At 68.2% G+C, this 27324-nt stretch overlaps 3 protein-coding genes across 12 annotated transcripts; 2 read left to right on the top strand and 1 right to left on the bottom strand.

Moving 5' to 3' along the window:
• Nucleotides 1-62: 62 nt before the first annotated feature.
• Nucleotides 63-8923, top strand: DMPK (DM1 protein kinase). Of its 10 annotated transcripts, none has more exons than XM_051840108.3 (15): nucleotides 63-1114; nucleotides 2844-2935; nucleotides 3172-3255; nucleotides 3327-3422; nucleotides 3893-4041; nucleotides 4228-4321; nucleotides 4530-4736; nucleotides 4810-5073; nucleotides 5767-5852; nucleotides 6820-6931; nucleotides 7044-7201; nucleotides 7292-7389; nucleotides 7513-7559; nucleotides 7789-7878; nucleotides 8147-8923. In XM_051840108.3, exons 1-15 carry the CDS (start codon nucleotides 955-957, stop codon nucleotides 8417-8419), a joined length of 2010 nt encoding a protein of 669 aa, XP_051696068.1. In that variant the 5' UTR covers nucleotides 63-954; the 3' UTR covers nucleotides 8420-8923. The 10 variants fall into 10 exon arrangements, with proteins under 10 accessions (XP_051696068.1, XP_051696071.1, XP_051696069.1 ...); XM_051840111.3 differs by having other exon boundaries at nucleotides 7793-7878; XM_051840109.3 differs by having other exon boundaries at nucleotides 4810-5058.
• A 647-nt stretch (nucleotides 8924-9570) lies between these two features.
• On the top strand, nucleotides 9571-13191 carry SIX5 (SIX homeobox 5). Its single transcript, XM_051840105.3, has 3 exons — nucleotides 9571-10442; nucleotides 11141-11952; nucleotides 12118-13191. The coding sequence occupies exons 1-3, from the start codon at nucleotides 9637-9639 to the stop codon at nucleotides 12687-12689; spliced, it is 2190 nt and encodes a 729-aa protein (XP_051696065.3). The 5' UTR covers nucleotides 9571-9636; the 3' UTR covers nucleotides 12690-13191.
• A 131-nt stretch (nucleotides 13192-13322) lies between these two features.
• Nucleotides 13323-26502, bottom strand: MEIOSIN (meiosis initiator). Its single transcript, XM_070062083.2, has 14 exons — nucleotides 26136-26502; nucleotides 24799-24869; nucleotides 22836-22926; nucleotides 20620-20719; nucleotides 19583-19717; nucleotides 17878-18123; nucleotides 16903-17002; nucleotides 16444-16544; nucleotides 15942-16097; nucleotides 15689-15759; nucleotides 14615-14782; nucleotides 14305-14540; nucleotides 13837-13926; nucleotides 13323-13745 (listed from the first exon to the last, which is right to left on the bottom strand). The coding sequence occupies exons 2-14, from the start codon at nucleotides 24867-24869 to the stop codon at nucleotides 13583-13585; spliced, it is 1728 nt and encodes a 575-aa protein (XP_069918184.2). The 5' UTR covers nucleotides 26136-26502; the 3' UTR covers nucleotides 13323-13582.
• Between the last annotated feature and the right edge of the window lie 822 nt (nucleotides 26503-27324).

Below are 27324 nucleotides of genomic sequence, written 5' to 3' on the forward strand. Positions count from 1 at the left end.
AAGGCCCGGGCAGGATGGGCAGCCTCCATGGGTCATCAGTGAGCAGGGCCTGGGGGCAGCAGAGCGTCGCAGCCAGTGCCCGGGAGACCAGGGTTTCTGCGGAACGGCCTCCCCCTGCCCCTGACCCCGGAAGGCCGTCCCCGGGCTGCGCTCTGGCGCTTGGGAGCGGTGCTCCCTGCTCCACCCTCCATCCCCGAATGTTTCTGTTTCTAATCCCAGCCGGGGCAGGAATGTGGCTGCCCGGCCTGCCGCCAGGGAGCTATTTTGGGGGCTCATTTGCCTGGGGAGGGCTTGGCTCCCCGCCCGCCTCCCCCCGGCCTTGGCCAGCAGATCACCCCTGGCCCTGGCTCCAGAGGGCGTCCCTTCCCGGTCCTCTCCCTACCACCCCTTCCCCACCTGCCAAAAAAGCCCGTGTAAAACAGGGGGCCTGTAGGCTAAATTTAACTGTCCCAGCGTCGGAATCCATGGCTGAGTCACAGAGGAGCTGCCCCTGCCCCAGCCTCCGCTCTGGGGCTTGTGAGGAGCAAGGCGGGGTAGTTGTGGGTCACTGGGCCATGATTGGCCCTCTCCAGGCGGGGGGCGGGCTCTTCTTGGCATCTGGCACCTGTAGCTTTCATCCAGGGCACACCTTTTTATGGGGGTGGTGACTGTGAGAGCTGAATCTCCGTCCATCTCTCCAGTCCAGTTCTGAAGGGTTCTGAGAGGCCCTGGCCGGAGGGGGGCTGGCTTGTGAGGGGTTAAGGCTGGGAGGCGGGAGGGGGGCTGGCTCAGGGGGTGGGGAGAAGAGGAGGAGGCCTCAGCAAGAGAGAGAAGTGGCCAGAGAGGCCCAGGGGACAGCTGGGGACAGGCAGACATGCGGCCAGGGCTGCGGGGCCTGCACAGGGGGTGCCAGGCCCTGTGACAGGAGGACCCGCGCCCCGGCCCGGGGAGGGGCCATGGTGCTGCCTGCCCGCCATGTCGGCCGAGGTGCGGCTGAGGCGGCTCCAGCAGCTCGTGCTGGACCCTGGCTTCCTGGGGCTGGAGCCCTTGCTCGACCTTCTCCTGGGCGTCCACCAGGAGCTGGGCGCCTCCGACCTGGCCCAGGACAAGTACGTGGCCGACTTCTTGCAGTGGGGTGAGTGCTGCCTGCCTGGGCTCCCCGAGGCTGTGGAGTGGGGGCGCCGGACAGAGGCAGGGACTTAGCTTCCGGGGGGCAGGATGGATGTGGGCAGGTGCTCCTGTACCGGGGCCCAGAGCTGGGCCCTGGGCCCTGGGACCCCTATCCACGCGCCACCCTGGCGGGCAGAGTAAGGTCAGTGAGGCGGGCGCCGCTGTGACTAATGGTCACGGCTGGGGAGCCATGACGGCGGGCTGGGCACAGCTTCCTGTTGTCTTACTGCACCGCGTCCCCAAGTCTGGGCCTGGACACGTGGCGGGAGCCCCGTCTCCTAGGACCCTTCCCCAAAAGTGGACCCTGTGGCCCTCTCCCCAGCACACAGGGGCAGGCTGGGAGGGCCACACGGGCCAGCTGCCAGGGGTGCGGCTGGCGGGCAGGTGTCCGGCGCCAGGCTCTCCAGCCGCCCTGACAGGTGCCCAGCCCTGGGAGGGCGCAGTGACTCACCCAGCCCTGGGGGAGAACCAGCTCTGCAGGCAGGCGCCACCCAGCATCTCCCCCCCCCCCCCCGCAGTTGAACAGCCTGGGGGTCTGGGGGATGTGCCTGCTTTCTCTTGGCTTCCGCGTGCCCTGCCCCTACCAGCCTGCTGTGGGTCAGGGCCTCCCCAGGCCCTGGGCGCAGGTCTGAGGTTAGGGTGCTCCCGGTGCAGCCCTTGGCTTGTCTGCCGCCGCCGCCGCACTCCTGACCCACACCTGGCCCACGCTGGCTTCTGCCGGCCTCCCCCCAGGGCTTCCTCTGGGCTGGGCCCCTGTGTCAGTGTCTCAGTTGCTGTGTGCTGTCTGTGCCCCTGGCCAGTCTCCTCTTTGACAACAGCCCGTCCTCTCCCTCCTGTCTCACAGGTGGGAAGGGGGGGGGGGCAGGCCCTTCAGCCTCCTTCTCCCTGCCTCCCACCCCCCACCCCCCCATCTGCCTCTGGCCTCTGGAGCTGGGTGGGCAGGGTAAACTGAGACCTGGGTGGGGGAGGGGCCGCTCTCCTGGAAGCAGCACTCCTTTTGTGGCCTGCGCTGCCTCCTGCGGCCCCTCCCCTGCCAGGCCTCCCGGGCGGGGGAGGGGGCCCGGTTCCCGCTGCCTTTTAAGGGCTCAACGCCTTGGCGCGCTCTCCCTCCCCCGCGGCTGGCCCTGGCCGGCCCTTTCCTCATGGCCCCACTCTCCCTGAGCCCCCCAGGAGCCCCGGGGGCCGCTCTGCCCTCCATACCCCACTGTGTGTCCCCCTCTCCTGTCCCTGCCCATCGCTCTCCATCCCGCCTCTGAAGTCCTGTTGGACACCCTGTGGGAGGCCAGGCTTCCCTGGGCCTCGGCAGCTGCGCGCTGGAGCCCAGCCGGGTGTCCCGCCGGCAGTGACTCCCCCTCCCCCCAGCCCCTAATCCAGTTCCCAAGGTGTGTGTGGTCCAAGGCCCCTGCATCTGAGTCTGGGTCCTGGGTGCAGCTGCAGCTGTGGGTCGTAACCCGACTCGTAGGGAGTGAGGTCTCCGGTCTTCTGCCACCGGCGGGGGTGGGTGGGGTTGGTAGCCCTCGCCCCTCCCGCGTCCCGGCCCCGGTCTCAGACTGGCTTCCCTGGCTCCTCTGGAGCAGTTTTGGCCACGGCTGCCGTGGGGAGGCCTGTGGGGACGGAAACCCTAAGCTGCAGCTGAGAGGGACAGGGCGGGACCTCCGCTCCTCTCTCGTGACCCCCGTTCTCCCCCTCCGCAGCGGAGCCCATTGCGGCCAGGCTTAAGGAAGTCCGGCTGCAGAGGGACGACTTCGAGATTCTGAAGGTGATCGGGCGCGGGGCGTTCAGCGAGGTGAGCCCCGGGCCCGGCTGCGGCTCCGCCCCTGGGAGCCGCGTGTGGGCGGGGCCTTGCCGTTTGGGGCGGGGCTGTAGAAATTGATGAATGACTGAGTGCTAGACCATGAGGCGGGCCGGGTTGGGGGCGGGGCCGCGCCGGGTGGAGTCGGGGGCGGGGCCGCGCCGGGTGGAGTCGGGGGCAGGGCCGCGCCTGGCTCCTCCTCCCCCGCCCCAGTCACTTGGGGCCTTCAGGTCGCCGTGGTGAAGATGAAGCAGACGGGCCAGGTGTACGCCATGAAGATCATGAACAAGTGGGACATGCTGAAGAGGGGCGAGGTGAGAGCCGGGGCTGGGCGCGGGACGCGCGGTGCCCCCCACGCCCTCGCTGCAGCTCGTGGTGCCCGCAGGTGTCGTGTTTCCGGGAGGAGAGGGATGTGTTGGTGAACGGGGACCGGCGCTGGATCACTCAGCTGCACTTCGCCTTCCAAGACGAGAACTACCTGGTGAGCGCCCGGTCGGGGCCCAGGGAGGGGCGGCCCCCACCCCCGCGCCGTCCCCACTGACAGTGCTGGCCGGGGAGGCTGGGTGCGGCAGGTGAGGGGCCATCCGTCCGCACCCGAGGCGGGAGCTGGTCCCCCGCCCCCGCTCGCCTGCGCTGATTCTGAGGGTCTCTTTCTGGAGAGGGGAGGCTCTGCGCTGGAAGGAGATCGCCCCCCAGGATGTGGCGCCCCCGGCTGGGCGGGGAGTGCCCGAGAGCTGTGCTCTGGGTGATGGGAGGTCTCTGGGTTCTGTCCCCTGAGCCCCAGGGGCATCCTGGGAGAGGTAGTTCTGGGGCAGGGTCTCTGATCTGGCCTGCAAGATGGCTGCGGCTGCGGGCTGCGGGCTGCGGGGTCTTTGCCCCAGGATGGGCACCTGGGCAAGCAGCCGTGGATGCCTGGGGGGGCTACCGACCCCGTGACACGCCCCCTCCCAGTACCTGGTCATGGAGTACTACGTGGGCGGGGACCTGCTGACGCTGCTGAGCAAGTTCGGGGAGCGGATCCCGGCTGAGATGGCGCGCTTCTACCTAGCCGAGATTGTCATGGCCATAGACTCCGTGCACCGGCTGGGCTACGTGCACAGGTGGGCGTGGCGGGGTGGGGCGGGGCCCGGCGGAGGGCGGGGCCCGGAGATGGACAGCCAGAAGCTTGCAGACGCCCCTAGCGTAACCCGAGGGGGTGAGGCCCTAGCGGCCGTGCCCACAGGAGCGGAGCTGGCGGGACAGCCGGCCGGCGGCTCACCTCTGCCTCCCCTGTCCTCTTGGCGCAGGGACATCAAACCGGACAACATCCTGCTGGACCGCTGCGGCCACATCCGCCTGGCCGACTTCGGTTCCTGCCTCAAACTGCGGGCGGATGGAACGGTGAGCGGGCGCCTTCGGGAGGAGCGGGTGGAGCTGCGGGCGGGGCGGGGCCAGATAGAGACCGGGCCTGCAGGTGTGAAAGAGAGACACCCCGGGGGAGGGGAGGGGCTGAGCAGCCCAGCCCGGGCCTGGTTAGGAGGGGTGGAAGGGGTGGGCGGGGCAGGGCCGGAGCCCTGCGGGAGCCAGAGCGCGGGTCTCCTCGGCTCAGGTGCGGTCGCTGGTGGCTGTGGGCACTCCAGACTACCTGTCCCCCGAGATCCTGCAGGCCGTGGGCGGTGGGCCCGGAGCGGGCAGCTACGGCCCCGAGTGTGACTGGTGGGCGCTGGGCGTGTTCGCCTACGAGATGTTCTACGGGCAGACGCCCTTCTACGCCGACTCCACAGCGGAGACCTACGGCAAGATCGTGCACTACAAGGTGGGCGCGGCCCCGGGAACCCGGGCGCTCCGGGCGCCCGCTCCAGGCTGACGGCCCTCTCCTCCCTGGCCAGGAGCACCTGTCTCTGCCCTTGGCGGACGCGGGAGTCCCTGAGGAGGCTCGGGACCTCATCCAGCGGCTGCTGTGCCCCCCGGAGGCCCGCCTGGGCCGGGGCGGGGCAGCTGATTTCCAGAGGCACCCTTTCTTCTTTGGCCTGGACTGGGACGGTCTCCGGGACAGCGTGCCCCCATTTACCCCGGATTTTGAGGGTGCCACTGACACATGCAACTTCGATGTGGTGGAGGATGGGCTCACTGCCATGGTGAGCGGGGGCGGGGTAGGTACCGCGCCGGCTCCGCCTCCCTGCCTTCTAGGGGCCTGCTCTGTGCCCACGCAGTGCCGGGGACCTGGTGGTGGCCTAGACGTACGATCCAGGAGGGACACAGATTGCCCCCCCCAGACAGTGAGGCCCCCGCTCCTTCAGGGGTGAGATGGGGCAGTACAAGGGGCTGGGCTCAGAATCTAGTCTGGAAGGTTCTGGAAGGCTTCCTGGAGCAGGGGGCTATTTGAAAGGCAGAGTTACACAGAGAGACAGAGGCAGAGAAAAAGAGACCGTCCACCTGCTGGTCCACTCCCCAGGCGGCTGCAATGGCTGGGGCTGGCACTGCCCAGAGCCAGGAGCCAGGGGGAGGAGCTCCATCCGTGTGATGCCGCCCCCTTCTGCCTTCCCAGGCCATAGCAGGGAGCTGGATCGGAAGTGGAGCAGCCGGGACTCAAACTGGCGCCCCTATGGGATGCTGATGTTGTAGATGGCAGCTTGACCCACTGTGCCACGGCGCCGGCCCCTCCCTGGGTCATTTCTGTCAACTGTTGACCGTTGGCCTGGAGTGCTTGGCCAGGGCAGCTCTGCAGAGCCCTGATCAGTCAGCTGGGGGCCCTGGAGAGCACCGTCGGGGGCGAGGGCCGGAGGGGCACCATGGGCGGGGGTGGGGCCTGGCAGGGCTGGTGACACACACGCTCTCTCTCGCAGGAGACGCTGTCGGACATGCGGGAAGGCGTGCCGCTGGGCGCCCACCTGCCCTTCGTGGGCTACTCCTACTCCTGCCTGGCGCTCAGGTAGGCGCTGCTGGGTGGGATGAGGACTCCCGGCTCCCTGCTGACCCGCACCCCGGCAGGCGGCAGTGACTGAAGGGGCTGGGTTCCTGCCGCCCACGGCGGGGACCCAGGCGGAGCGTGCAGCTCCTGGCTTCGGCCTGGCCAGACCCAGCTGTTCCGGGCATCGGGGGAGTGAACCAGCAGACAGAGACCGCCCTCTCCCTCTGCGTCTCTGAGGGGATTCCTGACCCATTAAAAACCATTCCGACGCAGTGGGGCCGCAGAGGCGCCCCGGCCCCTGGAGCCGCCAGGACTGGCAGCCTTCGGTGTCTTTGGTTTTGTTTCTCACAACCAATTTCAAGAGAACACAGACTCCCTGGTCACTCACCCACTCGCGAAGTCTTTAGTCCCAGTAGCGCCCTGCGTATGGCAAGTGAGTGAGGGACCGTGGGTGAGCAGAGGGAGCTGGCTCGTGAGCGTCCTGTCCAGCGTCCAGCTGTGAAGACGCCCGGCCGCCCCTCCTCACCGTGCCAGTGCCCGGAGGGCCGCCCGTGGGCCAGGACAAGGGCCACAGTGGGTCCTGTGCGTGGCCTTGAGACCCCGGAGGGGCTGGGTGGGGGGAGGATGCTTTTCTGGCTGTTTCCCCGGGGGGCGGCCAATTCCTACATAGTCTGGGGAACCCCAGGCCCAGGTTCAAGACCGCACTGTTGGAGGTGACCAGGGTGGGGCAGGGTCTCCCTCCATGACCTGAGTCCCTGAGGAGAGGAGTCTGCAGGTGCCACCTGTCGGGAAAGGGGGGTCCCTGGGTGGGGGGGTGCCCTCTGAGGGGCGGGGCCTTTCCAGCCAGAGCAGGGGCTGCCAGGCATCCTCTCTCAGGAGGGCCCTCCTCCGGCCGCCTGCCCCAGGCCAAGGGCTGGGGACCCCTCCGACCAGCACCCCAGGGTGTGACTGGCTCTGTCCCTGTCCCTTCTCGCTGTCCCTCTCCCAGGGACAGTGAGGTCCCAGGCCCCACCCCCATGGAACTGGAGGCCGAACGGCTGCCTGAGCCACACACGTGCGTGCCCAGCCTGGAGCCCCCGCTGCCCCTCCCGGAGGAAAGGGTGAGTTGATGGAAGAGGAGGCTGGTCCCCGGGGACGAACAGGAGCCAGCGTGGCCAGGGAGTGCTGGTCCCCGGGGCAGCAGACAGCCCTCCGCCCGGTCCCCACGTGCAGGCTGAAGCGGCGGTGCCGGCGGCCCACCCCGCGGCGGAGGCCGAGGCCGAGGTGACGCTCGGGGAGATCCAGGAGGCCCTGGAGGAGGAGGTGCTCACGCGGCAGAGCCTGAGCCGCGAGCTGGAGGCCATCCGCACGGCCAACCAGGCCTTCGCCAGGTCGGGGGCGTGGGCAGGCGGGCGGCGGGCGCAGCTTGGGCAGCCCCCCTTGCCCGCCGCCGGGGCGCTCAGCGCTGTGTCTGCCCACAGCCAGCTCCGCGAGGCCGAGGCCCGGAACCGGGACCTGGAGGCGCACGTCCGGCAGCTGCAGGAGCGGCTGCGGCTGCTGCAGGCCACTGGAGCTGCAGGCGAGTCCCTCGGCCGCGCCTTCCCCGGGTGCCCGAGGCGGCGGCGGGGGGCCGGGCTGGGGCACGCCGCGCCACCGCCCTCCGCCACCCTCCACGCCATCCGCCTCTCTCTTCTCCTTCCAGCTGTCACGGGGGTCCCCAGCCCCCGGGCCTCGGACGCACCTTCCCATGTAAGACACCTTTCTTTCCCTGCCTCGGGCTGCTGGCCCCTCTCCGGAACCCCGCCCCGTCTCCCCGTCCAGATTTAGGGCTCACCCTACCTCTCTGGGGCTCCGGAGGGCAGCCGCCCCGCCCCGCAACGGCCCCTCCACTACATGGCCTCCGAGACCCCCCTCGACCCCCTGGCTGCCTCTCGCTGGGCTGGGCTCCGATCGGGTCACCTGTCCCTTCTTTCTCCAGCTAGATGGCCCCCCGGCCGTGTCTCTGGGCCAGTGCCCGCTGGTGGGGCCAAGCCCCATGCACCGCCGCCACCTGCTGCTCCCTGCCAGGGTACGTCCGGCTGCCCACGCCCGCCGCCGCGGGCCCACGCCTTGCTCCGCCCACCCTGTGCCAGCACCGCTTGGCTGCGCCTCTGCCCGGCTCGGCCGACCGCGGGGGGAGGAAGCTCGGGCAGCCAATCAGCACAGGCCGCTAGGGAGCAGCCAATGACGACTTCGGACGGCGTTCCAGGCTGGCTCGCAGTTGGGGGCGGGGCGGGGCTAGTCTCGAGCCAGTCAGAGGCTGGGTCTCAGAGCTGACCCCGCCCTCTCGCCCGCAGGTCCCTAGGCCTGGCCTATCGGAGGCGCGTTCCCTGCTCCTGTTCGCCGCTGCTCTGGCTCATGCCCCCGCCCTGGGCTGCGCTGGGTTGGTGGCCCGCGCCCGCCATCACCCCGCGGCCTGGCGCCGCCCAGGAGCCCTCTTCGTCCCCCGAACCCTAAACTCCGGACTGTGCGCCCCTCGGGCCCCGTCGGAGGGTTGGGTGACCTGGCGCGGCCCAGAAGCCGCTCCCGACTCTCCGAGGGCGCTCGGGGCCCCAGCTCCGGTCCTGTGATCCGGGCCCGCCCCCTGGCGGCCGGGGAGGGAGGAGCAGGTCCGCGGCCGGCGTGCGGGGCTCCGGGGGTTCGGGGGAGAGTGCCGCTGCCGGGGGATGCGGACCCCTCGTTCACCCCGGGCTGCGCCCCGCGGTCCCGAGAGGGCAGCAGGCCGAGGCGCGGCCGCCCGGGGCTCCCTTCTGCGCACCCCCACCCGTCCCGAGCACGAGACCCTGCCCTCCGGGGGGCGTGCCGTTCCCGTGGCGACCTCCGCCCGCTCCCGCGGGGCTCCTGCGCCCTTTGCACGTGCGCTGCTCTCGGAGCCACGCCGGCTCCGCCCGCCTCGGCGGTGTGGATATTTATTAACTTTGCCCTCCCGACCGCTGACGGGCCCCAGGACCCCGGCACTCCAGTCCACGTTTGGATGCACTGAGACCCCCGACATTCCTGGTATTTATTGTTTGTCCACACCTGGGACCCCACCCCCAGCCCCTCGCCAATAAAAAGCCCTCTACTCGGCCCGAGCCCGGGACTCTGCGGCGTAGGCTCTGTGCGCGGCCGGGGCGGGAGGGCGGCCAGGGGGGCGGGCCGGCCCGAGGCCCCGCCCCGGCCAGCTGCGGCCACGCTGGGCGGCCGAGCGCGGCCATTCCCCCGCCGCTGCGCCTGCGCAGCCACGCGCATCCGCTCCGGGAACAGGCCGGGGAAAGTTGCCGCAAACTTTGTGGCCCGGTCCCCCCGCCCCTCCTCCCGGCCAGGCCCGCCCCCTGCGGAGCCGGGAATTCCGAGGGGCGGAGCGCAGGCGGCGATGGAGAGTGGGGGGGCTGCAGAGGACCCCGGAGACGGAGGCGTGCAGAGGCCCAGCCTCGGGGCGGAGGCGGCTTCGCGCCCTTGGCGCTCCCGGCCGGCCCGTTACCTTCCCCGGTGCCCCGATGGGGAGCTGAGGCCCCGAGCCCGAGGCACACGCGGGGGGAGGCAGAACGCGCGGCAGAGGCGGAGGGAAAACAAAGGGAGAAACACGGACAGACGAGGGGGCCGGGCACACAGACTCAGGGACGGGGCCCGAACGCACGGCGGGGCCCGGCGTTCCGGGCGGGGGTGAGGGGCGCGAGGCCCTCGGCGCGGGGAGCTCGGGGAGCGCGCGGGGCGCTGGAGACGGGGGACAGGCGGGGGAGGGGGCCGGGGGAAGCCCAAGGGAGGAGGAGGAGGAGGAGGGAGGAACTTCCCAAAGTTGCAAAACATGGCTACCTTGCCCGCGGAGCCGAGCGCGGGGCCGGCGGCCGGGGGGGAGGCGGCGGCGGCGGCGGCCGCAGGAGAGGAGGAGGAGGAGGCGCGCCAGCTCCTGCAGACTTTGCAGGCGGCCGAGGGTGAGGCGGCGGCGGCGGCCGGGGCCGGGGCCGGGGCGGGCGACGCGGCGGCGGGAGCGGAGGGCCCGGGATCCCCGGGCGTCCTCGGGTCGCCCCCCGAGGCCGCCGCCGAGCCGCCCGCGGGCCTCCGCTTCTCGCCCGAGCAGGTGGCGTGCGTGTGCGAGGCGCTGCTCCAGGCGGGCCACGCCGGCCGCTTGAGCCGCTTCCTGGGCGCGCTGCCCCCGGCCGAGCGCCTACGTGGCAGCGACCCGGTGCTGCGCGCGCGGGCCCTGGTGGCCTTCCAGCGGGGCGAGTACGCCGAGCTCTACCGGCTGCTCGAGAGCCGCCCCTTCCCCGCCGTCCACCACGCCTTCCTGCAGGACCTCTACCTGCGCGCGCGCTACCACGAGGCCGAGCGGGCCCGCGGCCGCGCGCTGGGCGCAGTGGACAAGTACCGGCTGCGCAAGAAGTTCCCGCTGCCCAAGACCATCTGGGACGGCGAGGAGACCGTGTACTGCTTCAAGGAGCGCTCCCGGGCCGCGCTCAAGGCCTGCTACCGCGGCAACCGCTACCCCACGCCGGACGAGAAGCGCCGCCTGGCCACGCTCACCGGCCTCTCGCTCACGCAGGTCAGCAACTGGTTCAAGAACCGGCGGCAGCGCGACCGGACTGGGGGCGGCGGCGGCGCGCCCTGCAAGAGGTGAGGGGCCCGGGCGGCGCAGGCCTTTCTTTCCGCGAGGACTCCCGTGTCCGCGTCGGGAGTCGGCGCGCCGAACCCCGGACTCCTGCTCTCCCCTGGGCGTCCGTCCGCGGGCCGTGCCTAGGGCCGCCGCGCGCCCTGGGCGCTCTCCCGGGCACCGCTGCCTGCGAGGCTGCGTCCACAGCCCCCCTCCGCGTTCCGGACTACGCTGGTGGAGGCCGTCGGAGACGGGGAGCCGTCGGGGGGGCTGCCCCCCACGCCCCGCGGGGGTCCCCTCTGACCGTTACCCGCCTCCGCCCCGGGGCCCAAACAGCGTGGTCCGTCGCCTGCTTTTGTTGTGAAACGTGAACCTAACCCGGCTCCGGTTTCCCTGTAACCCAAGCCCTTCCCCTCCCACCCCGGGCGGCCGGCCTCTCGCTCCCGGCTCTGACGCCCGGGGGAGGGCCCGGGAGCTGGGCTGGCGTGGCCTCCTCTCTCCCAGGCCACCCGCCCGCTTTCCGCCTCCCGAGGACACCCGGGGTCTCCGCCTTTCAACACAACTCTGGCTTTGTGCGGTGGGGTCCGTGCGGGGCTGGGCGGCACCCCGGGGCGGCCTCCTGTCCCCCCTGAGTGGCCGGGGAGGCAGGGCCAGCCCAAGCTTCCACCGGCGGGGGGGCGGGGGAAATGCAGACCCCAATGACCACCCTCTCTCCCGCCAGCGAATCCGACGGGAACCCCACTACTGAGGATGAGTCCAGCCGGAGTCCCGAGGACCTGGAGAGGGGCGTGGCTTCTGCACCCGCGGAGGCCCCCGCCCAGGGCTCCATCTTCCTGGCCGGGGCCGCCCCTCCCGCCCCGTGCCCCACCGCCTCCTCCATCCTGGTGAACGGGAGCCTTCTGGCCGCCGGCAGCTCCCCGGCCGTGCTGCTGAATGGCAGCCCCGTCATCATCAACAGCCTGGCCCTGGGCGAGGCCTCCAGCCTGGGCCCCCTGCTGCTCACGGGGGGCAGCGCCGCCGCGGCCCCTCCTCCTCCTCCACCGCCGCCACCGCAGCCCAGCCCCCAGGGGGCCGGCGAGGCCAAGACGGCTCTGATCCTGGACCCGCAGACCGGGGAGGTCCGGCTGGAGGAGGCTCAGCCCGAGGCCTCAGAGACCAAGGGGGCCCAAGCGGCTGCCTCAGGGCCAGCGGGAGAGGACATCGCGGGGCCCCTGCCCCAAGTGGTGCCGGGACCCCCGGCTGCGGCCGCTTTCCCCCTGCCCCCGGGGCCAGTGCCCGCTGTGGCCGCCCCGCAGGTGGTGCCGCTGTCCCCGCCCCCGGGGTACCCGACCTCCCCGCTTCTGAACCTGCCCCAAGTGGTGCCCAGCTCCCAGGTGGTGACCCTGCCCCAGGCCGTGGGGCCCCTGCAGCTGCTGGCCGCCGGGCCAGGCAGCCCCGTGAAGGTGGCTGCCGCAGCGGGCCCTGGCAGCGTGCACCTGCTCAACTCGGGGGTGGGCGTCACGGCTCTGCAGCTGCCTTCGGCCTCTGCTCCAGGTACCCGCCCACACACCACCTCCCTGGGGGCCCCGGTGGGAGCTGGGGGAAGCGGGGGTGCCGTCAGCGGCTTCTGGGGGTGCACCTGCCCTCGGCACGCCTCCCGCCCCGCCTGCGTTCTCCACGCCAGCACCTCAGTCACCTACGTCCGCCCTCTCCCCACAGGAAACTTCCTCCTGGCCAACCCGGTGTCCGGCAGCCCCATCGTGACGGGCGTGGCCGTGCAGCAGGGCAAGATCATCCTCACGGCCACCTTCCCCACCAGCATGCTGGTCTCCCAGGTGCTGCCGCCCGCCCCGGGCCTGGCCCTGCCCGTGAAGCCCGAGGCCGCCGTCCCCGTGCCCGACGGCGCCCTCCCGGAGACCCACGCCCTGGGCGCCCTCCCGGCCCAGCCGCCGCCCCCCGCCCCTGCCGCCCCGCCCTTCGCCCCGGACTCCGCCAGCCTGGCGCCCAGCTTCCCAGCGCCCCCGCCCGAGGGGCTGCTGCTGTCGCCCGCAGCCGTGCCCATCTGGCCCACGGGACTGGAACTGAGCACCGGCGCCGAGGGGCTACTGGATGCGGAGAAGGGGCTGGGGACGCAGGCCCCCCAGACCGTGCTGCGACTGCCGGACCCCGACCCCGACGGCCTGCTCCTGGGGGCCCCGGCGGGGAGCGAGGTGGACGAGGGACTGGAGGCCGAGGCCAAGGTCCTGACCCAGCTGCAGTCGGTGCCCGTGGAGGAGCCCTTGGAACTGTGACCCACACGGGCCCTGGCTGCTCCTGACCAGTGCCCCGGGCGCAGGGCCTCAGGAACACAGCTGCCGCCCCCAGCCCAGCTGACCTCCGCCAGCCCCGGAGGTGCCTGGGGACCTGCCCCCTGCTCTGCCCCACACGGCGGGGGCTCTTAGGGTCCCCCTCGGGGTGCCACCCCTGCACCTGGTACTAGCTGCGCGCTGGACTTCCGAGCCCGCCAGCCTCCCCTGCCCCCAACACTATCAGTAGCTCCCCTGACACCCAGCGCCCTCCGAGCGCCTGGAACCCCAGGCCCCGAGACGGACAGACCCGGCCCTTCCTGCAGGGGGAGGGGGCGCCCTCCAGGGCCCTCTCCATCACCTGCAGCCCCAGACCAAAGATCCCCTCGTCCTGGCCCTGGCCCGGGGCAGCCCTGGCCCCCGTCTAGTTTGTATCGTATCCTAAATCTTTTATTTTTCTAGGACGTGTTATGCTTGCCTTTCAGTTAAAATAAAGTTAACAGCAGAAGCCGCCGGGTGTGGCCCAGAGGGAAGCCCTGACGGCCCCGTGTGTGGGGTGGGGGCGAGGGCCCGGGGCTTGCTGGGAGGTTGGCCCCAGCCCCGGCCCCAGCCCAGGGCGCGGGACACACGGGACAGCCTGCCCTGCCCGCCCTTGCTGGTGACAAGGGCTGCACTTGTTTATTTTGTTGGAAACAATAAATAAATAGTCTATAAATAGAGTGGGGGTGGGGTGGGATCAGGTGAGAATAAACCCTGGGTGGGGGGGGCTGTAACCATTTGATCCTGGGGTGGGGGGAGGCAGAGCCCATGAATGTCACTCCCTGCATTTCATCGGGGTCTCCCAGGCCCCTCGGGTGAGGCACAGGGTGGAGGGCAAAGGCAAGGGGCAGGGGTCAGGGTCACCCGCAGTGGGGCGCCGGGGCCAGGGCTCGGGCGGCCCGGGCCTTCTCAGCCAGCAGCTGGTAGAAGGGCTTGGGGGTCTCCCAGTCCTCGTCCTCGCTGCTGGAGCTGGCCCGTTTCACGATGCGGTTGTGCTGGCGGCTGAACCGGCGCGCCTTGGTGCTGCGGGACATGGGTGGGGCGCGGGGTCCTCACTCACCTCCCCGGGGTCTCCTCTGCCCCCACCCAGGCCTGGCGGGCAGGGGCTGCTCACCAGTACGGCCTCCGCTCCTGCAGGGTCATCTCCCGCCACAGCTGGGCCAGCTCCTTGGTGGCGGCTGTGGACGCGGTCCCAGGGCAGGCTCTGGCACAGGCGGAGGGCAGGGTCAGGAGAGCTGTCCCCCCTCCCGCTGTGGCTTCGGGCACCTGGTCGACCATAGCCGCTGGAGGCCACAGCCAGGGGAGCCGGGGTGGCCGACGGAGCCCGAAGCCCCCCAACAGCACCCGGCACAGCTCCAAAGCCTGTCAGGAAGACCCCGGGAGCCGAGAGGGCACGGGGAGGCCCTATCCACGCCCACCCGCGCCGGGCGAGCCCCGTGACTGTCTCCCCTTGTCTGAAGTCAGAGTCGGCCTTGGTTGCTCGTACGAGGGGGCCAGGTTCAGCCGGGGGTGAGGGGAGAAGCGTGGCGGTGGGGGTCCAGCAGGGGCGGAGACAGGGGAGGCCCGCCCCCGGCCCACCCACCGGATGTACTGCTTGCGGTTCATCCTGCAGAACATGATAAAGCCGTTCACGCACTTCTTCTTTGCCTGGGCCGGCCCGGGGCCTTTCTTGGTCTCCTTGGGCCTGGCGGGGCTGTGGCCCTTCCTGGCCTTGCTCCGGGCGGCGGGCCCACTGCAGGGCCGCCGGGTCGGCGTCCACGTGCGGTCTCCGTCCTCGTCGCTGGAGGACGGCGAGCCCTCGGCGCTGGCCCCCGCGTCCTGCGCGGGGAGAGGGGGCCGCGGTGAGCCGGGACGGCCGACACCCCCAGCCCTGGCACCGGCTGCGCCCTCACCTCGTGCTGGCCGCCCTCGGAGTCTGTGTCGGAGAACTCGGAGCTAGAGCCGGAGCTGGAGCTGGAGGGCGTCTTGCTGTCCTCTCTCAGCGACAGGTAGCAGTGCTCCAGGGACACAGAGGGCTGGCACGGGCCGGGGGGCTCCTTGGGGGGCCCCCAGGGCTTGTCCTGGGCGGGGATGAGGGAGAGAGACAGCGCCCCGCTCACTGACTCCTGGAGCGAACTCACTCCTTGCCACAGCCCCGGGGACACCCCAGCCCCTGTCGCCGTGGGGGCAGAGCGGGGCTCCCTCAGGCTGGAGTTTTAAAGTGAGTTTGCTTTCATGTACTTGAGGTCTTGCATCCACTGGTTCACTCCCCAGATGCCCCCCACCACAGCCAGGGCTGGGCCGGGCCTAAGCCAGAAGCCACCTCTGCCTGGGTCTCCCACGCGGGTGCAGGCGCCCGAGGACGTGGGCCGTCTTCCGCTGCCTTCCCAGGTGCCTTGGCAGGGAGCTGGATCGGAAGTGGAGTGGCCACTCCGGGATACGGCGTGGCCTAACCTGCTAATGTGTCACGGGGGCTGCCCACGGCGCACCGGGCAGAAGCCTAAGGCTGTGTCCCTTGGGCAGGTCTGAACCACTCTGTGCACGGAGCTCCACAAAACAGCGTCCGCAGGGCGCCTACCAGGGGCTCTGCGAGGGGCGGCCAGCTCCCTGCTAATGCAGCCGGAAAGGCCACAGGTGGGAAAAGGCCCCTGCACCCACAGGAAGCTCCTGGCCCTGGCCTGGCCCAGCCCTGGCTGGCTCAGGGACCCGGCGGGAGGCAGGCCCAGGTTTGGCCTCTGTTCCAGCTGGGAATTCCTGGAGCCCCTTCTTAAGGGGGCCCACAGACCCTGCCTCGAGGCACGGCCGTAACAGCGCGTGGAGGTCTCTACGGAGCCTGGCAGCTGTGACGCTGATCCTACATGCCCACACCAGTGACGGGGGAGGGGCGGGGTCGTGGGCCACACCGAGGGATGCGTGCATCAAGCAGCCAGCGTGCATGCGGAGGGACGGACAGACCTCATGGCAGACGGGCGGTGGGCTCTGCCTACCTCCTGCGGTGCCCGAGCCGCGGGGGCCGGGGGCTCAGGCTCGGGCTCCAGCAGCACATCTTCGAAGAGAGCTGAGGAGGGACAGCCACGTGGTCGCCCCTCCTCCCCTCGCTGGCTGTGCCCTTGGGGCCCCCCCATACCCAGATCCAGCTCTGCCCGCCACACGGCCTGGCCTGGCGGGCGGACCCACCTCCGGGAAGCCAGCGGGCCTGAGCCCGGCAAGGGCCAAGCCCCAGGCGGCCCCGGAGCTCACCTTGGCTCAGGAACTCAGCTCCGTCGTCCAGGATCTGCTCGGGCAACAGTGCGCCCGGGGAGCTGAGCAGAGACGGGCTGAGGCCCAGGAAGGCGCCCGGGGGGCCGGGCGCGCTCCAGAGATCCACCTGCAGGGGCCCCAAGGCCAGCGGGCTCCCTGGAAGGGGAGCAGCGGGCTCAGGGGTGCGGCCCGGGTGCCCTAGAGGGCGTGGTGCCACGCACAGGGGTAGGCGGCTGCGAATTTCCCGTGCGGGGATGCTACCAGGTATCTGTCAGGGCTGGCAAAATAATAATAATAATAATAATGATGATGATGATGATGTCATGTGCCAGGTCCAGCCGTGGGACCAGCCGTGGCTGCCTGCAGTTCTGTGTTAAGAAAGATCCAGAGTGCCTAGGCTCCAGGGAAGGGCGTTGCCTAGCAACCGGGGGGCAGCGTGACAGCTGGCAGTGTCTGCTCTGTCCAGTTACCCCCCACCCGGAGGAGGCGGAGCTACAGTCACCTTGGGGGCTGCCCTCTGGGGTGCAGACAGGAAGCCAAGGGTCAGCGTCCAGGGCCGCCTTGTCCACCTCGTCGCCGGAATCATAGAGCACCAGGTTCTGCCTGCAGGAAGGCGGGGGCCCAGAGGCAGCGCGGGGCCCGTGGGGGTCCGTGGGGGTCCGTGGGCCGCCTGTGAAGCCGGGGTCGGAGCCACAGAGCAGGGCGGGGCAGGGAGGGGGCAGGGCCGGCCGGTGTCTGGGGCACACGGGCGCTGTGGGGTGTGACATCCACGGGGTGGGGGAGGCGGGAGAGCTGGGGGGCGTGGAGGACGTCCACCCACGAGGGGCACCGCTGGGGTCTGTGTTAGAAAAGCCACTGGCTGCGCAGGAGGCCGGGAGACCCCCAGAGGCTGCAGCCAGGCTGTGCTGGGGGGCAGGGGCCTCCCTGCCCCCACCCCTCCGTGCCCTCGGGGCTCCCTTACCTGGGCCAGAGCTGGGCATCGCTGAGAAAATGGAGCCCCTCCAGAATGTCCTGGGCCTCCAGGCTGGGGCCGCCCTGGGCAAGGCCCGCAGAATCCCCGGCTGTGGGGAGACACAGCGCACACAGCGGGCTCGCGACAGCTCCGGGACTCGCAGCCGCAAGGGTCGCAGGGTGCCGCGCTGCCGGCCCCTCCCCCTGCCCAGTCCCAGCCCAAACCTCTGCAGGAGGGTGGGGGGCTGGTTCCCTTGGGAGGCTGTGGGTGTTTTATTTTTTTTTAAAGACTTATTTGAGAGGCAGAGGTACAGTTAGAGAAGGAGAGAGAGAGATCTTCCATCTACTGGTTCACTCCCCAAATTTCAACAGCTGGGGCTGGGTCAGGCCAAAGCCAGGACTTCCATCTGCGTCTCCCACGTGGGGGCAGGGACCCAAACACTTGGGCCATCCACTGCTGCTTTCCCAGGCGCACTAGCAGGGAGCTGGATTGGAAGTGGAGCAGCCGGGACTCGAACCGGTGCCCATATGGGATGCGGGTGCTGCAGACAGAGGCTTAACCCACGCCGCGGTGCCGGCCCAGGACTGGGAATTCGGCTGCTGAAGTGTCTCCAGTGCCTGGCACTGGGCCTGGCACAGAGGAGGCGCTCGGGGGAGGGGCTGGACTCCCACACAGAGGAAGGACGTGGCCCACAGCCGCGGGGCCGCTCCAAGCTCAGGCTCGAGCCCCGGTTAGTCTCCCAGCAAGCTCTTTGGGCTACGTCACCGCACTTTTCCAACGGGAGCCGTGACCGGGCGTCCTGGGAGGGGCAGCCCTGCCCGAGCCCCACTCTGCCACCTGACGCCCCCACCCAAGGGTGACCCTGGTCTGGCCCTGCCCTCACGCCCACAGCGGAGTCTGAAATGCAGACAGACGGGAAGGAGGTCGGAAGCTCCGTGCCACCGTGGAAATGAGACTAAAGTCATGGGGAGGAAAGAAACCAACTTGGGAGGCCACAGCAGGCCACGTCCTGGGGCACGTCCGGCACCGTGGGCGCGGCCCGTCGTCCTCCTCCCTCGCCTCGAGGTGAGGCCGAGGCAGCCTTGGGGAGGCCGCAGGGCTCGGGGCATCTCCGAAGCGTGGGGGCCTCCCCGGTGGCTCCTCCTTGCTGCTCTGGGGGTGGGGTCACCACCCTCTCGGGCTTGTCCAGGGCCAGACAGCGACGAGACTTTCGGCCTGAGGTCTGGTTCTCTGTGGACAGACAGACAGGTGTCGGAGGGCCCCGGGGGGCCGCTCACGGTCCCCAGAATGTGGCGCGGCTTGGGGCCTCTCTGCTGTGGCTGACAGCGGGTCTGAGAGTGTGGCTTGGCCTGGCCACTCCCCTCTCCAATGCCCAGGTCCTCAGTACGGGTCACGAGGCCCAGCCCGTCCACCCGTTAGCATCACCTCGTGAGCTTTGTAAAAACACAGGCGCCTGGGCTCCACCCTGGGCCAGCGACGCCGTGCCCTCTGCATGCTCTGAGACGCAGGCACTGGCGCAGCTGTCGACACCCACGGGTGCCTCCCGCACAACCAGGCCTGAGAATCAGAGTGGCCGTGCCCGTTTTATCGTTATTTTTTTTTTTTTTTTTGACAGGCAGAGTGGACAGTGAGAGAGAGAGAGAAGCAGAGAGAAAGGTCTTCCTTTGCCGTTGGTTCACCCTCCAATGGCTGCTACGGCCGGCGCACCGCGCTGATCCGATGGCAGGAGCCAGGTGCTTCTCCTGGTCTCCCATGGGGTGTAGGGCCCAAGCACTTGGGCCATCCTCCACTGCACTCCCGGGCCACAGCAGAGAGCTGGCCTGGAAGAGGGGCAACCGGGACAGAATCCGGCGCCCCGACCGGGACTAGAACCCGGTGTGCCGGCGCCGCAAGGTGGAGGATTAGCCTAGTGAGCCGCGGTGCCGGCCGTTATTATCATTTAAACACGTTCGTTTGAGAGACAGAGGGAGCTCCTGTATGCTGCTTCACTTCCAAACGCCTGTGCCGGCTGGGTCTGGATCAGGCGGAAGGAAGCCAGGAGCCCTGCGCCCAGTCCAGGCCTCCCTCCGGGGAGGGAGGCAGGAATCCGACTCCTGGAGCCATTCCTGGCCGCCCCTCAGGGTACGCGTGAGCAGGAAGCCACACTCAGGAGCAGAGCTGGGACTCGAACCCAGGTCCTGAGTGGGGATGCGGGTGTCCCAAGCAGCATCTTGGCCACTGCACCAAGTGCACCCCCACCCCTGCATTAAAGACACAGACCCTGGGCCCACAACGCGGAAGGGGCGCATGGGGGGAGGGGGCGTATGGTGGGGAGGGGGTGTATATTGAGTCAGTGGCAAGGCTAGGGCTGGGCCTAGGAGCCCTGCCTCCCACACTCGGATCGTTCTACCACCCCACGTGCCCTGACACCCTGCCCCAGGGACGGTGACGGAGCACAGGACAAGGAGCCACAGCAGGGGCAGCTCCCACTGCTGGACCACGGAGGCGGGGCCTGCCCGGGCTCCTCCGTCATCTTCAAGACGGGCAGGTGCTGGGACTGGGCCTCAGAGCCGGGGCCCTGGGGAGCCGGGACTTGGGCCCCGGCACAGCTGGCAGCGTCGGCCCCCTGGGGTGGAGGCGTCCTTGGAGGCGGAGCTCGGCCCCCTGGCGACCCCCTGCCGCCTGCTCTGCCTGCGCCCACAGCTGGTACCTGGCGCTCGGGCCGGCTTCTTCTTCTGCGGTTTCTGGCAGACGCCCCAGACACAGGGCTTCCGAGAGCACGGGGAGCTGGAGGGGGTGGCGTGTCTCCTCCGGGCCGGGCCTGGAGCTGGGTTCCGAGCCAGCCCTGCGTGGGATGGAGAAGTGGACAGGTCAGGCCCCCGCCCCCTTCCCAACCCTGGGACAGGCTGGTCCCCTGCTGGCTTAAAGGATGTGGGAGCTGAGGACCCTGCACAGCAGGCGGGGCGGGGGTGGTGGCAATGGGACGTGTCTTGGTGGCACAGCCTCCAGGGACAGGGGCACAGGGCCAGAGTGGGCCCCACCATCTTCTGCGGGATTCCAGCTCCTCGCGTCACGCCGGTTCCCTGCACTAGACGTCCGAGACGTCATCCCAGCAAACACTGCCTTCCGCCCCAGCTGGAAGCCAGAGCCCCTCGGGATGCAGTCCCGGTGCCCCCCGGCCCGGACCCCGGACCTCTGCAGCCCCGCCTCCCGCCCTCTGCCCAGTGACAAGCTAGCCCCTGGCACAGCCCCGCGCTGGGTGACCGGAGGCTGGGGCACTGTGCTATGCTTCTCTGTGCACCTTAACTCGTTCAAACCCTCAGGACAGACACAGGGGACACGAGTATTCATCCCGTTTTGCAGACGACAGGACCGACACGGAGAAGTTCAGGCCACAGAGACGCGTCTGAGTCAGGACGCGGCCCAGCGGCCCTGAGCCGCCGCCGTCGCGATGCCACAGGTCCCTGTGGCCACACCCAGACATTCCACACGCGTCTCCTCGGGCCTGCACGTGCTTGCTGGTGCTCCTCCCCTGCCTGGCAGGGTCCTTGCTCCTGCGTCTGCCCCCGGGGCCACGGCCCCGCTGCTCTGAGTTCCCACGGCGTCTCGCACGTCTCTCTGGCTGTGTCCCTGCCACCAGGCTGTGCGACCCAGGAGACCGGAGTTCCTTAAGGCATGGAGGGCCCCAGCCACTTGGCACCCGGCAGGCGCCCGCAGCACGGGCTCAGCCGCCTCCGCCCAGCGCACCTTCCCCGTCGCCGGTGTGGACGTCCAGCAGGGCCCTGGTGGCCTCGATGTTTCTGTGCAGGTGCTGAATGTACTGTAGGACGTGATGCAAAATCTCCTTCTGTCCCCAAAAGAAAGACAGGGCTCAGGGCGAGAGCCAGGGCGAGAGCCCCGAGACCCCGTGAGGCTGCGGGGGACCAGGGACGTGAAGGCTGCAGGCCCCCCCCCACCTCCGACAGATCCTCGGGTGACAGAGTTGTTCAACCCTCCCTGCGGCCCAGCGACACAGGGGTTGCAGCTAAGGGCGCTGTACCCTGCAGAGCAGCCGCCTGCAGTGCCAGTGTCCCACAGGAGCCCCGGTTCGAGTCCCGGCTGCTCCACTTCTGATCCCGCTCCCTGCTGGTGTGCCTGGGAAAGCAGCGGGAGACGGCCCAGGTCCTTGGGCCCCTGCACCCACGTGGGAGATCCCAGGGGAGGCTCCTGGCCCAGCCCTGGCTGTCGCAGCCACTGGGGAGTGAACCAGAGGCGGGAAGGCAGAGGTGGGATCCCGACCCAGGCTCGCCTGCCTCCTGGCCCCGTTCTTCTTTCCTTATTTTATTTATGTATTTGACAGGTAGAGTTGCAGACAGTGAGAGAGAGACAGAGAGAAAGGTCTTCTATCCAATGGTTCACCCCCCAAATGGCCACTACGGCTGGCGCTGCGCCGATCCGAAGCCAGGAGCCAGGTGCTTCTCCTGGTCTCCCATGCGGGTGCAGGGCCCAAGCACTTGGGCCATCCTCCACTGCCTTCCCAGGCCACAGCAGAGAGCTGGACAGGAAGAGGAGCAACCGGGACTAGAACCCGGTGCCCATATGGGATGCCGGCACCATAGGCGGAGGATTAACCAAGTGCACCACGGTGCCGGCCCCTCCTTATTTTTATTTATTTGAAAGGCAGAGAGCTACAGAGAGAAGGAGAGAGAGAGAGAGAGAGAGAGGTCTTCCATCTACTGGTTCACTCCCCCGATGGCCGCAAAGGCCTGGGGTTGGGACAAACCAAAGCCAGGAGCTTCATCCGGGTCTCCCGTGTGGCTGGCAGGGTCCCAACCACTTGGGCCATCCCCTGCTGCTTTCCCAGCACATTAGCAGGGAGCTGGATGGGAAGTGGAGCAGCCGGGATTCGAACCAGCGCCTCTATGGGATGCCGGTGTTACGGGTGGAGGCTTCACCCGTAACCCATAACAGGGGCCCCTTTCTTTGCTTTTTCAAAAAGACATTTATTTGTTTGAAAGGGACGCTCGCATCACAAATCGGAGCTCCTGGTCCAAGCTCCAGTCCCTCTGCTTTGAGCTGGCTTCCTGCTGGTGAGCAGGTGGTGGCTCACGTCCTGAGGTCTCTGGCACCCACGTGGGAGACCCCCGATGGCACGCCAGGCTCCTGGACTCGGCCCCGCCCAGCCCTGGCTGTTGCGGGCACCTGGGGAGTGAACCAGTGAGGAGCTCCCTGTCTGCCTTTCAAATAAACTGAAAATACATGAATTAAATATAAAAAGCAGGAAGTTCCCGCCAGGGCCCCCTTATCTGTTCCCACCTGGTGGAGACAGAGACGACACGCACAGGCCCCAAAACTGTAAGAGAGAGCGCAGCGACGCTCACCTGGGCCCCTCGCCGCTCAGCTGCGTCACCGTGGCCTCACAGCTGAGAAGCCTGCGGCTTGCAGAGACCGCGTGGCCTGGGGAGGCTGCCCAGGGCTCTGCCGCTGCGGGGTCCCGGGGCTCCAGCCCGCAGCTGCTCCCCCCTCGCCCTATGCTACTTCCCTCGGCCCCCAGAGTTCCCACTTGGAGCAGAACAGGCCCCCTCTCTTTCTGATTTATATTTATTTGAAAGGGAGCGCTACAAAGAGGGAGAGACAGAGAGAAATCTTCCCGCCTCTGGTTCATTCCCCAGTGGCTGCGACAGCCAGGGCTGGGCCAGGAGCCTCCCCTGGGATCTCCCACGTGGGTGCAGGGGCCCAAGGACCTGGGCCGTCTTCCGCTGCTTTCCCAGGCACACCAGCAGGGAGCAGGATCGGAAGTGGAGCAGCCGGGACTCGAACCGGGGCCCCTGGCACTGCAGGCGGCTGCTCTGCAGGGTACAGCGCCGGCCCTGACCTGGCAGCCCCCCCCTTTCAATGCTGCCATGCGACGTCTGTCTGGACTTCCCGGGAGAGTCGCCGCCTGCTGCTGCCGCCCCGGGCCCAGCCTCCTGCAGGCGCCGTACCTTGGTCAGCTTCTTCGCGCCATTTTGCACGGGCACAGGTAGCAGCAGGGCCAGCTCTTGGAGTTTGCTGGTGTGGTTTTTCGTCTTGTTCCTGTGTGGGGACAAGAGCTGGTCGGGGCTGGGGCGTCTGCAATTGAGTTTGGTGTGTGACTCCCAAACCCAGCACAGAGTCCAGGGCACCGTCTGGGCTCACCTTTAACCTTTAACCTCTTGACCACGCAGGCACCAGATCTTGCCCCCCCCACCCCGATATCCTCACGGGGCTCCCTGCGCTCCCCCCGCCCCCCGCGCCCTCCACCCATCCTCTCTCCAGAGTCAGGGCCATCTTACTGAAACACCAAGCTGACCAGGTCAGGTCCTCGCTTCTTATCTCTGAGTAACATCCTATCGTCAACAGGGCGTGGCTTAAGGTGCCCTCCGTGGCCCCGCCCCTCTGACCCCTGTGGTCTCATCTCCTCCCCCTCAGCTCTCTCCCACCAACTGACCCTCACTGCACAGCGCTGCCCGGCCCCTCTGCATGGCCCCCCGCCCGCCCCAGCTCTGTGCCCACAGGTGTCTCTGATTCCTGAACCCCGGCTGTTGGCTGGGGGGGGCACCTCTGTGTTTCCCAGCACCCAGAACAGGGGCTGGCACATTGCAGGGAACCGGGAAAGCAGTTGATACCCGACCAGCGGCAGGACTTCCAGGCCTAATCCCTGCCTCCTTTATTTATTTATTTTTTAATCTATTTTTTTTTTTTTTTGACAGGCAGAGTGGACAGTGAGAGAGACAGAGAGAAAGGTCTTCCTTTGCCGTTGGTTCACCCCGCAATGGCCGTTGCGGCTGGCGCACCACGCTGATCTGAAGCCAGGAGCCAGGTACTTCTCCTGGTCTCCCATGGGGTGCAGGGCCCAAGCACCTGGGCCATGCTCCACTGCACTCCCGGGCCACAGCAGAGAGCTGGCCTGGAAGAGGGGCAACTGGGACAGGATCCAGCGCCCCGACCGGGACTAGAACCAGGTGTGCCGGCACCGCAAGGTGGAGGATTAGCCTAGTGAGCCGCGGCGCCAGCAACCTGAAGGTCTTTTTCAGGGCCTCCCACACCAGTGGCAGGAGCGCATGCGCCTGGGCCGTCTTCCGCTGCCTTCCCAGGGGCGTTAGCAGGGAGCTGGATTGGACGCAGCCGGGACTGCAGCCAGCGCCCCCATATGGGTGCCGGCCTTGCAAGCCGCAGCATAGGGCCCCGCACCAGACGCCAGCCGGGCAGGGAGTTCTCTTTCTCGCCGTGTTCTAGCCTGACTTAGCCAGGAGCGCAGAAGCCGTGTCTACAACTCCTGATACTTTTAAAGGCTCCTAACATCGCTCAAACTTCTCTGAAGTTAGAAGGAAAACAGGACTACAGTCCAATCTGTGTTATATTTGTCTTTATGTCAACGCTCTCACAAACTACAACTTTTTTATTTTTCCCGTGGAGGAAGTGGACCAAGAGGGCAACACTGCCCCAGGTCTATAAAACTCCTAATGCAGGGGCCGGCGCTGTGGCGCAGCGGGTTAACTCCCTGGCCTGCAGTGCCGGCATCCCTATGGGTGCCGGTTTGAGTCCCGGCTGCTCCACTTCCGATCCAGCTCTCTGCTGTGGCCTGAGAAAGCAGTAGAAGATGGCCCGAGTGCTTGGGCCCCTGCACCCATGTGGGAGACCCGGAGGAAGCTCCTGGCTCCTGGCTTCAGCCTGGCCTTTGTGGCCTGTTAGGAACTGAACCAGTGTCTCTCCACCTCTCTCTCTCTCTCTCTCTCAGTGTCTCTCCACCTCTCTCTCTCTCTCTCTCTCTCTCTCTCTCTCTCACTCTGTCAAATAAATAAATACATCTTTAGGGGAAAAAAAAGTATAAAAGCTCACGCTGTCAAAACCTGTGAGGGCCTTGGCGTCAACATCGTTGTTGTTGTGCTGGGTGGAGCTGTAAGGCATAAGGGGAGGAGCTGTTACCTGTCGCTGGGAGCCAGGGCGCTGGCGCCGGGCCGCTCTGGGAACTGCTGATGACTGATGGATGCCATCATCTACCAAAAAGGGAGAGGCAAGGCCGTGAGTGACCTCTGGGGTTCCGGGAGTGGGCACCCCGGCCGGCGCCCCTCCTCTCCCCACGATGCGTGGAGCACCCAGATACCCCAACATCGACTCTCCCGTCCCCACAAATATGGGCCCAGAGGACTAAGTCCTAAAACTCCAAACGGATGTCTGCAAATCCCACATTGTCAACGGGGGCTCCCAAGTCCTGATCCGAATCAAAAGAACAAAAAGCAGCAAGTGCTCAAAGTTTGCCTCCAGAGTGTAGACGGCACTGGGGAGAGGCCGGAGCCGGCGAGGGACCCGGCCGGGCCTGGACACCGCGGTGTGCCACCTCGCTGCTGTGCTACTCGGCACTCAGACTGTGCCCTGCTACTCCCACGGTGAGGACCTAGCACCCAAAAAGGAGTCCTGCGGTGCCTGCATCCCACAGGGCCGCCGGTTCGAGTCCCAGCTGCTCACTTCCAATCCAGCTCCCTGCTGTGGCCTGGGAAAGCAGTAGAAGATGGCCCAAGGCCTCAGGCCCCTGCACCCGCGTGGGAGACCAGGAAGAAGCTCCTGGCTCCTGGCTTCGGATCGGCGCAGCTCCGGCCCTTGCGGCCAACTGGGGAGCGAACCAGCGGAGGGAAGACCTCTCTCTCTCTCTCTCTCTCTGCCTCTGCCTCTCTGTGGCTCTGTCTTCAAATAAATAAATAATTTTTTTTTTAAAATAGTCCACAGACCTTAACACTGAGAACCCAGATCCTAAAGTGCCAAGTTCAGGCCCCTCCACAGCAAACCCAAGTCCTGAACACGGATTCAGATCCTAAAATAAAGACGTCTAGAACTCCAGGCCGTCACCGCAGGCCCTCAAACGAGACCCCAGACCCGAACATCGAAGCCCCCGCCCTCAGCCCGGGGATGCCAGACTCTGCCGCGGATTCCCAGAGACCCAAACTGCGACCCTGTGCCCTGCGCTGGAATCCGCCGAGGCCCCCTCCCCCCAGGTCAGACCCCAGCCAGGCCCCTGGGCAGTGCGCCCGCGTTAGGATCTCCACATCCCAGCTGCAAAGCCCGGCTCACAGACTCAAGACCTCACGTTCCAAAACGGGTCCCCTCCCCAGCCAAACCCCCAGACCCCAACCTCTAACTGGAGACCCGGGGCGCACTCTCAGCGCCCCCACTGCCCACAGCGCTTCCGCGGGTCGAATCTCAGCCGGGATCCCCAAGGCTAGACCCTGCCTCACCCACGGCCCTGCACCCAGGGGTCCACCCCACACCTCGAGCCCTCGAAGCCCCCAGAGGGAAGCGCCGGCCGCAAAGCGCCACTCCCGTGTTGGGGACCCCTGGCCTCCCCAGAGGCCAGATAGTGCAAGGGGGAGCCCTCCGCCCGGTCCCCCTGAGCCTCCGGCACCCGCCTCGGGGCGTCGTGCAAAATGGCGTGAGGGTGTCCCCCTTCTGGCTTCCCGCCGGCTCCACACTTTGGAGCCCAATCAGAATCCCGCGCGCCGCGCAGGTCCCGGGCGAGGCGGGCGGCGCGCGCACGGCCTCGGGCCCCCGCGCCCCCGCGCCCCCGACCCGGGGAGGCCTGAGGGGCGCTCCTGAGGGCGGCCACGCCCCCGCCGCTTCCCGCCAAGCGGGGCTCCGGCCCGCGGGGCGTGCAGGGCGCGTGCACGCGCGCCCCGGGGGCGCCCCGCGCGGCCTCGCCGGCCAATCAGCGCCCGCTCTGCCGCCCGCCTTTTTTAGCCGCCGGCTCCCTGGCCTCTCCTTGCGCAGCCCCGCGGGGCTCTCCACCTTCCAGGTCCTTGGCTACCAAGGAGGACGAGGGCTCCCAAACACCGCCTCCGAGCGGGAGAGAGACAGAGAGAGACAGACAGACAGACAGAGCCGGCGTCCCTCGCCGCCGGCGCTCCTTAACCGGTGCATAGCCAACCAGGGCGACCGCGTGCTCAGCACCGGGACTCAGGGAGGAGGGCCCTTAGGAGGGAACTGGCGTTCCCACTAGCAGTTAAATTCCTGGAGACGGAAACAAAGATTTATTTCATTTGTTTGAAAGACAGAGGTCTTCCATCTGCTGGTTCACTCCCCAAATGTCCACAATGGCCGCAGCTGAGCCCGTCCAAAGCCAGGTGCTTCCTCCTGGTCTCCCACGCAGGTGCAGGGGCCCAAGCGCTGGGGCCATCTTCTGCTGCTTTCCCAGGCCACAGCAGGGAGCTGGATGGGAAGTGGAGCAGCCGGGACTCGAACCGGCGGCCATGTGGGATACGGGCGCTGCAGGCCCGGGCTTTAACCCGAGGCGCCACAGCGTCCACCCCAGAACACTCATTCTTGTTGGCCCATGAGAAGGAGGGCCGGATTGGAAAACGCCCTCGCGGAGGCGATCAGCCGCCTGGTACAGAGGAGAGGCCCTGGAGCCCCACGCATTGCAGTGCAAATAATTTTCTTGCATATTTGCCAGGGTCTGGCCTT

Source organism: Oryctolagus cuniculus, chromosome 18 (genome assembly GCF_051225735.1).
Source record: "Oryctolagus cuniculus isolate XC-2025 breed Fujian yellow rabbit chromosome 18, ASM5122573v1, whole genome shotgun sequence".
Lineage (NCBI taxonomy): Eukaryota > Metazoa > Chordata > Mammalia > Lagomorpha > Leporidae > Oryctolagus > Oryctolagus cuniculus.

Excerpts from the sequence above, each read along its gene's own strand:
- DMPK (XM_089319190.1), top strand. The coding sequence starts at position 955 with ATGTCGGCCGAGGTGCGGCTGAGGCGGCTCCAGCAGCTCGTGCTGGAC. Across the intron at positions 1,115-2,843 it reads GGCCGACTTCTTGCAGTGGG|CGGAGCCCATTGCGGCCAGG; the intron begins GTGAGTGCTGCC and ends CCCCCTCCGCAG. Across the intron at positions 7,879-8,146 it reads ACCTGCTGCTCCCTGCCAGG|GTCCCTAGGCCTGGCCTATC; the intron begins GTACGTCCGGCT and ends TCTCGCCCGCAG.
- SIX5 (XM_051840105.3), top strand. The coding sequence starts at position 9,637 with ATGGCTACCTTGCCCGCGGAGCCGAGCGCGGGGCCGGCGGCCGGGGGG. Across the intron at positions 10,443-11,140 it reads GGCGGCGCGCCCTGCAAGAG|CGAATCCGACGGGAACCCCA; the intron begins GTGAGGGGCCCG and ends CTCTCCCGCCAG. Across the intron at positions 11,953-12,117 it reads GCCTTCGGCCTCTGCTCCAG|GAAACTTCCTCCTGGCCAAC; the intron begins GTACCCGCCCAC and ends CTCTCCCCACAG.
- MEIOSIN (XM_070062083.2), bottom strand. The coding sequence starts at position 24,869 with ATGATGGCATCCATCAGTCATCAGCAGTTCCCAGAGCGGCCCGGCGCC. Across the intron at positions 14,541-14,614 it reads CCGAGGGCGGCCAGCACGAG|GACGCGGGGGCCAGCGCCGA; the intron begins GTGAGGGCGCAG and ends CTCCCCGCGCAG. Across the intron at positions 13,746-13,836 it reads CAGGAGCGGAGGCCGTACTG|CACCAAGGCGCGCCGGTTCA; the intron begins GTGAGCAGCCCC and ends CATGTCCCGCAG.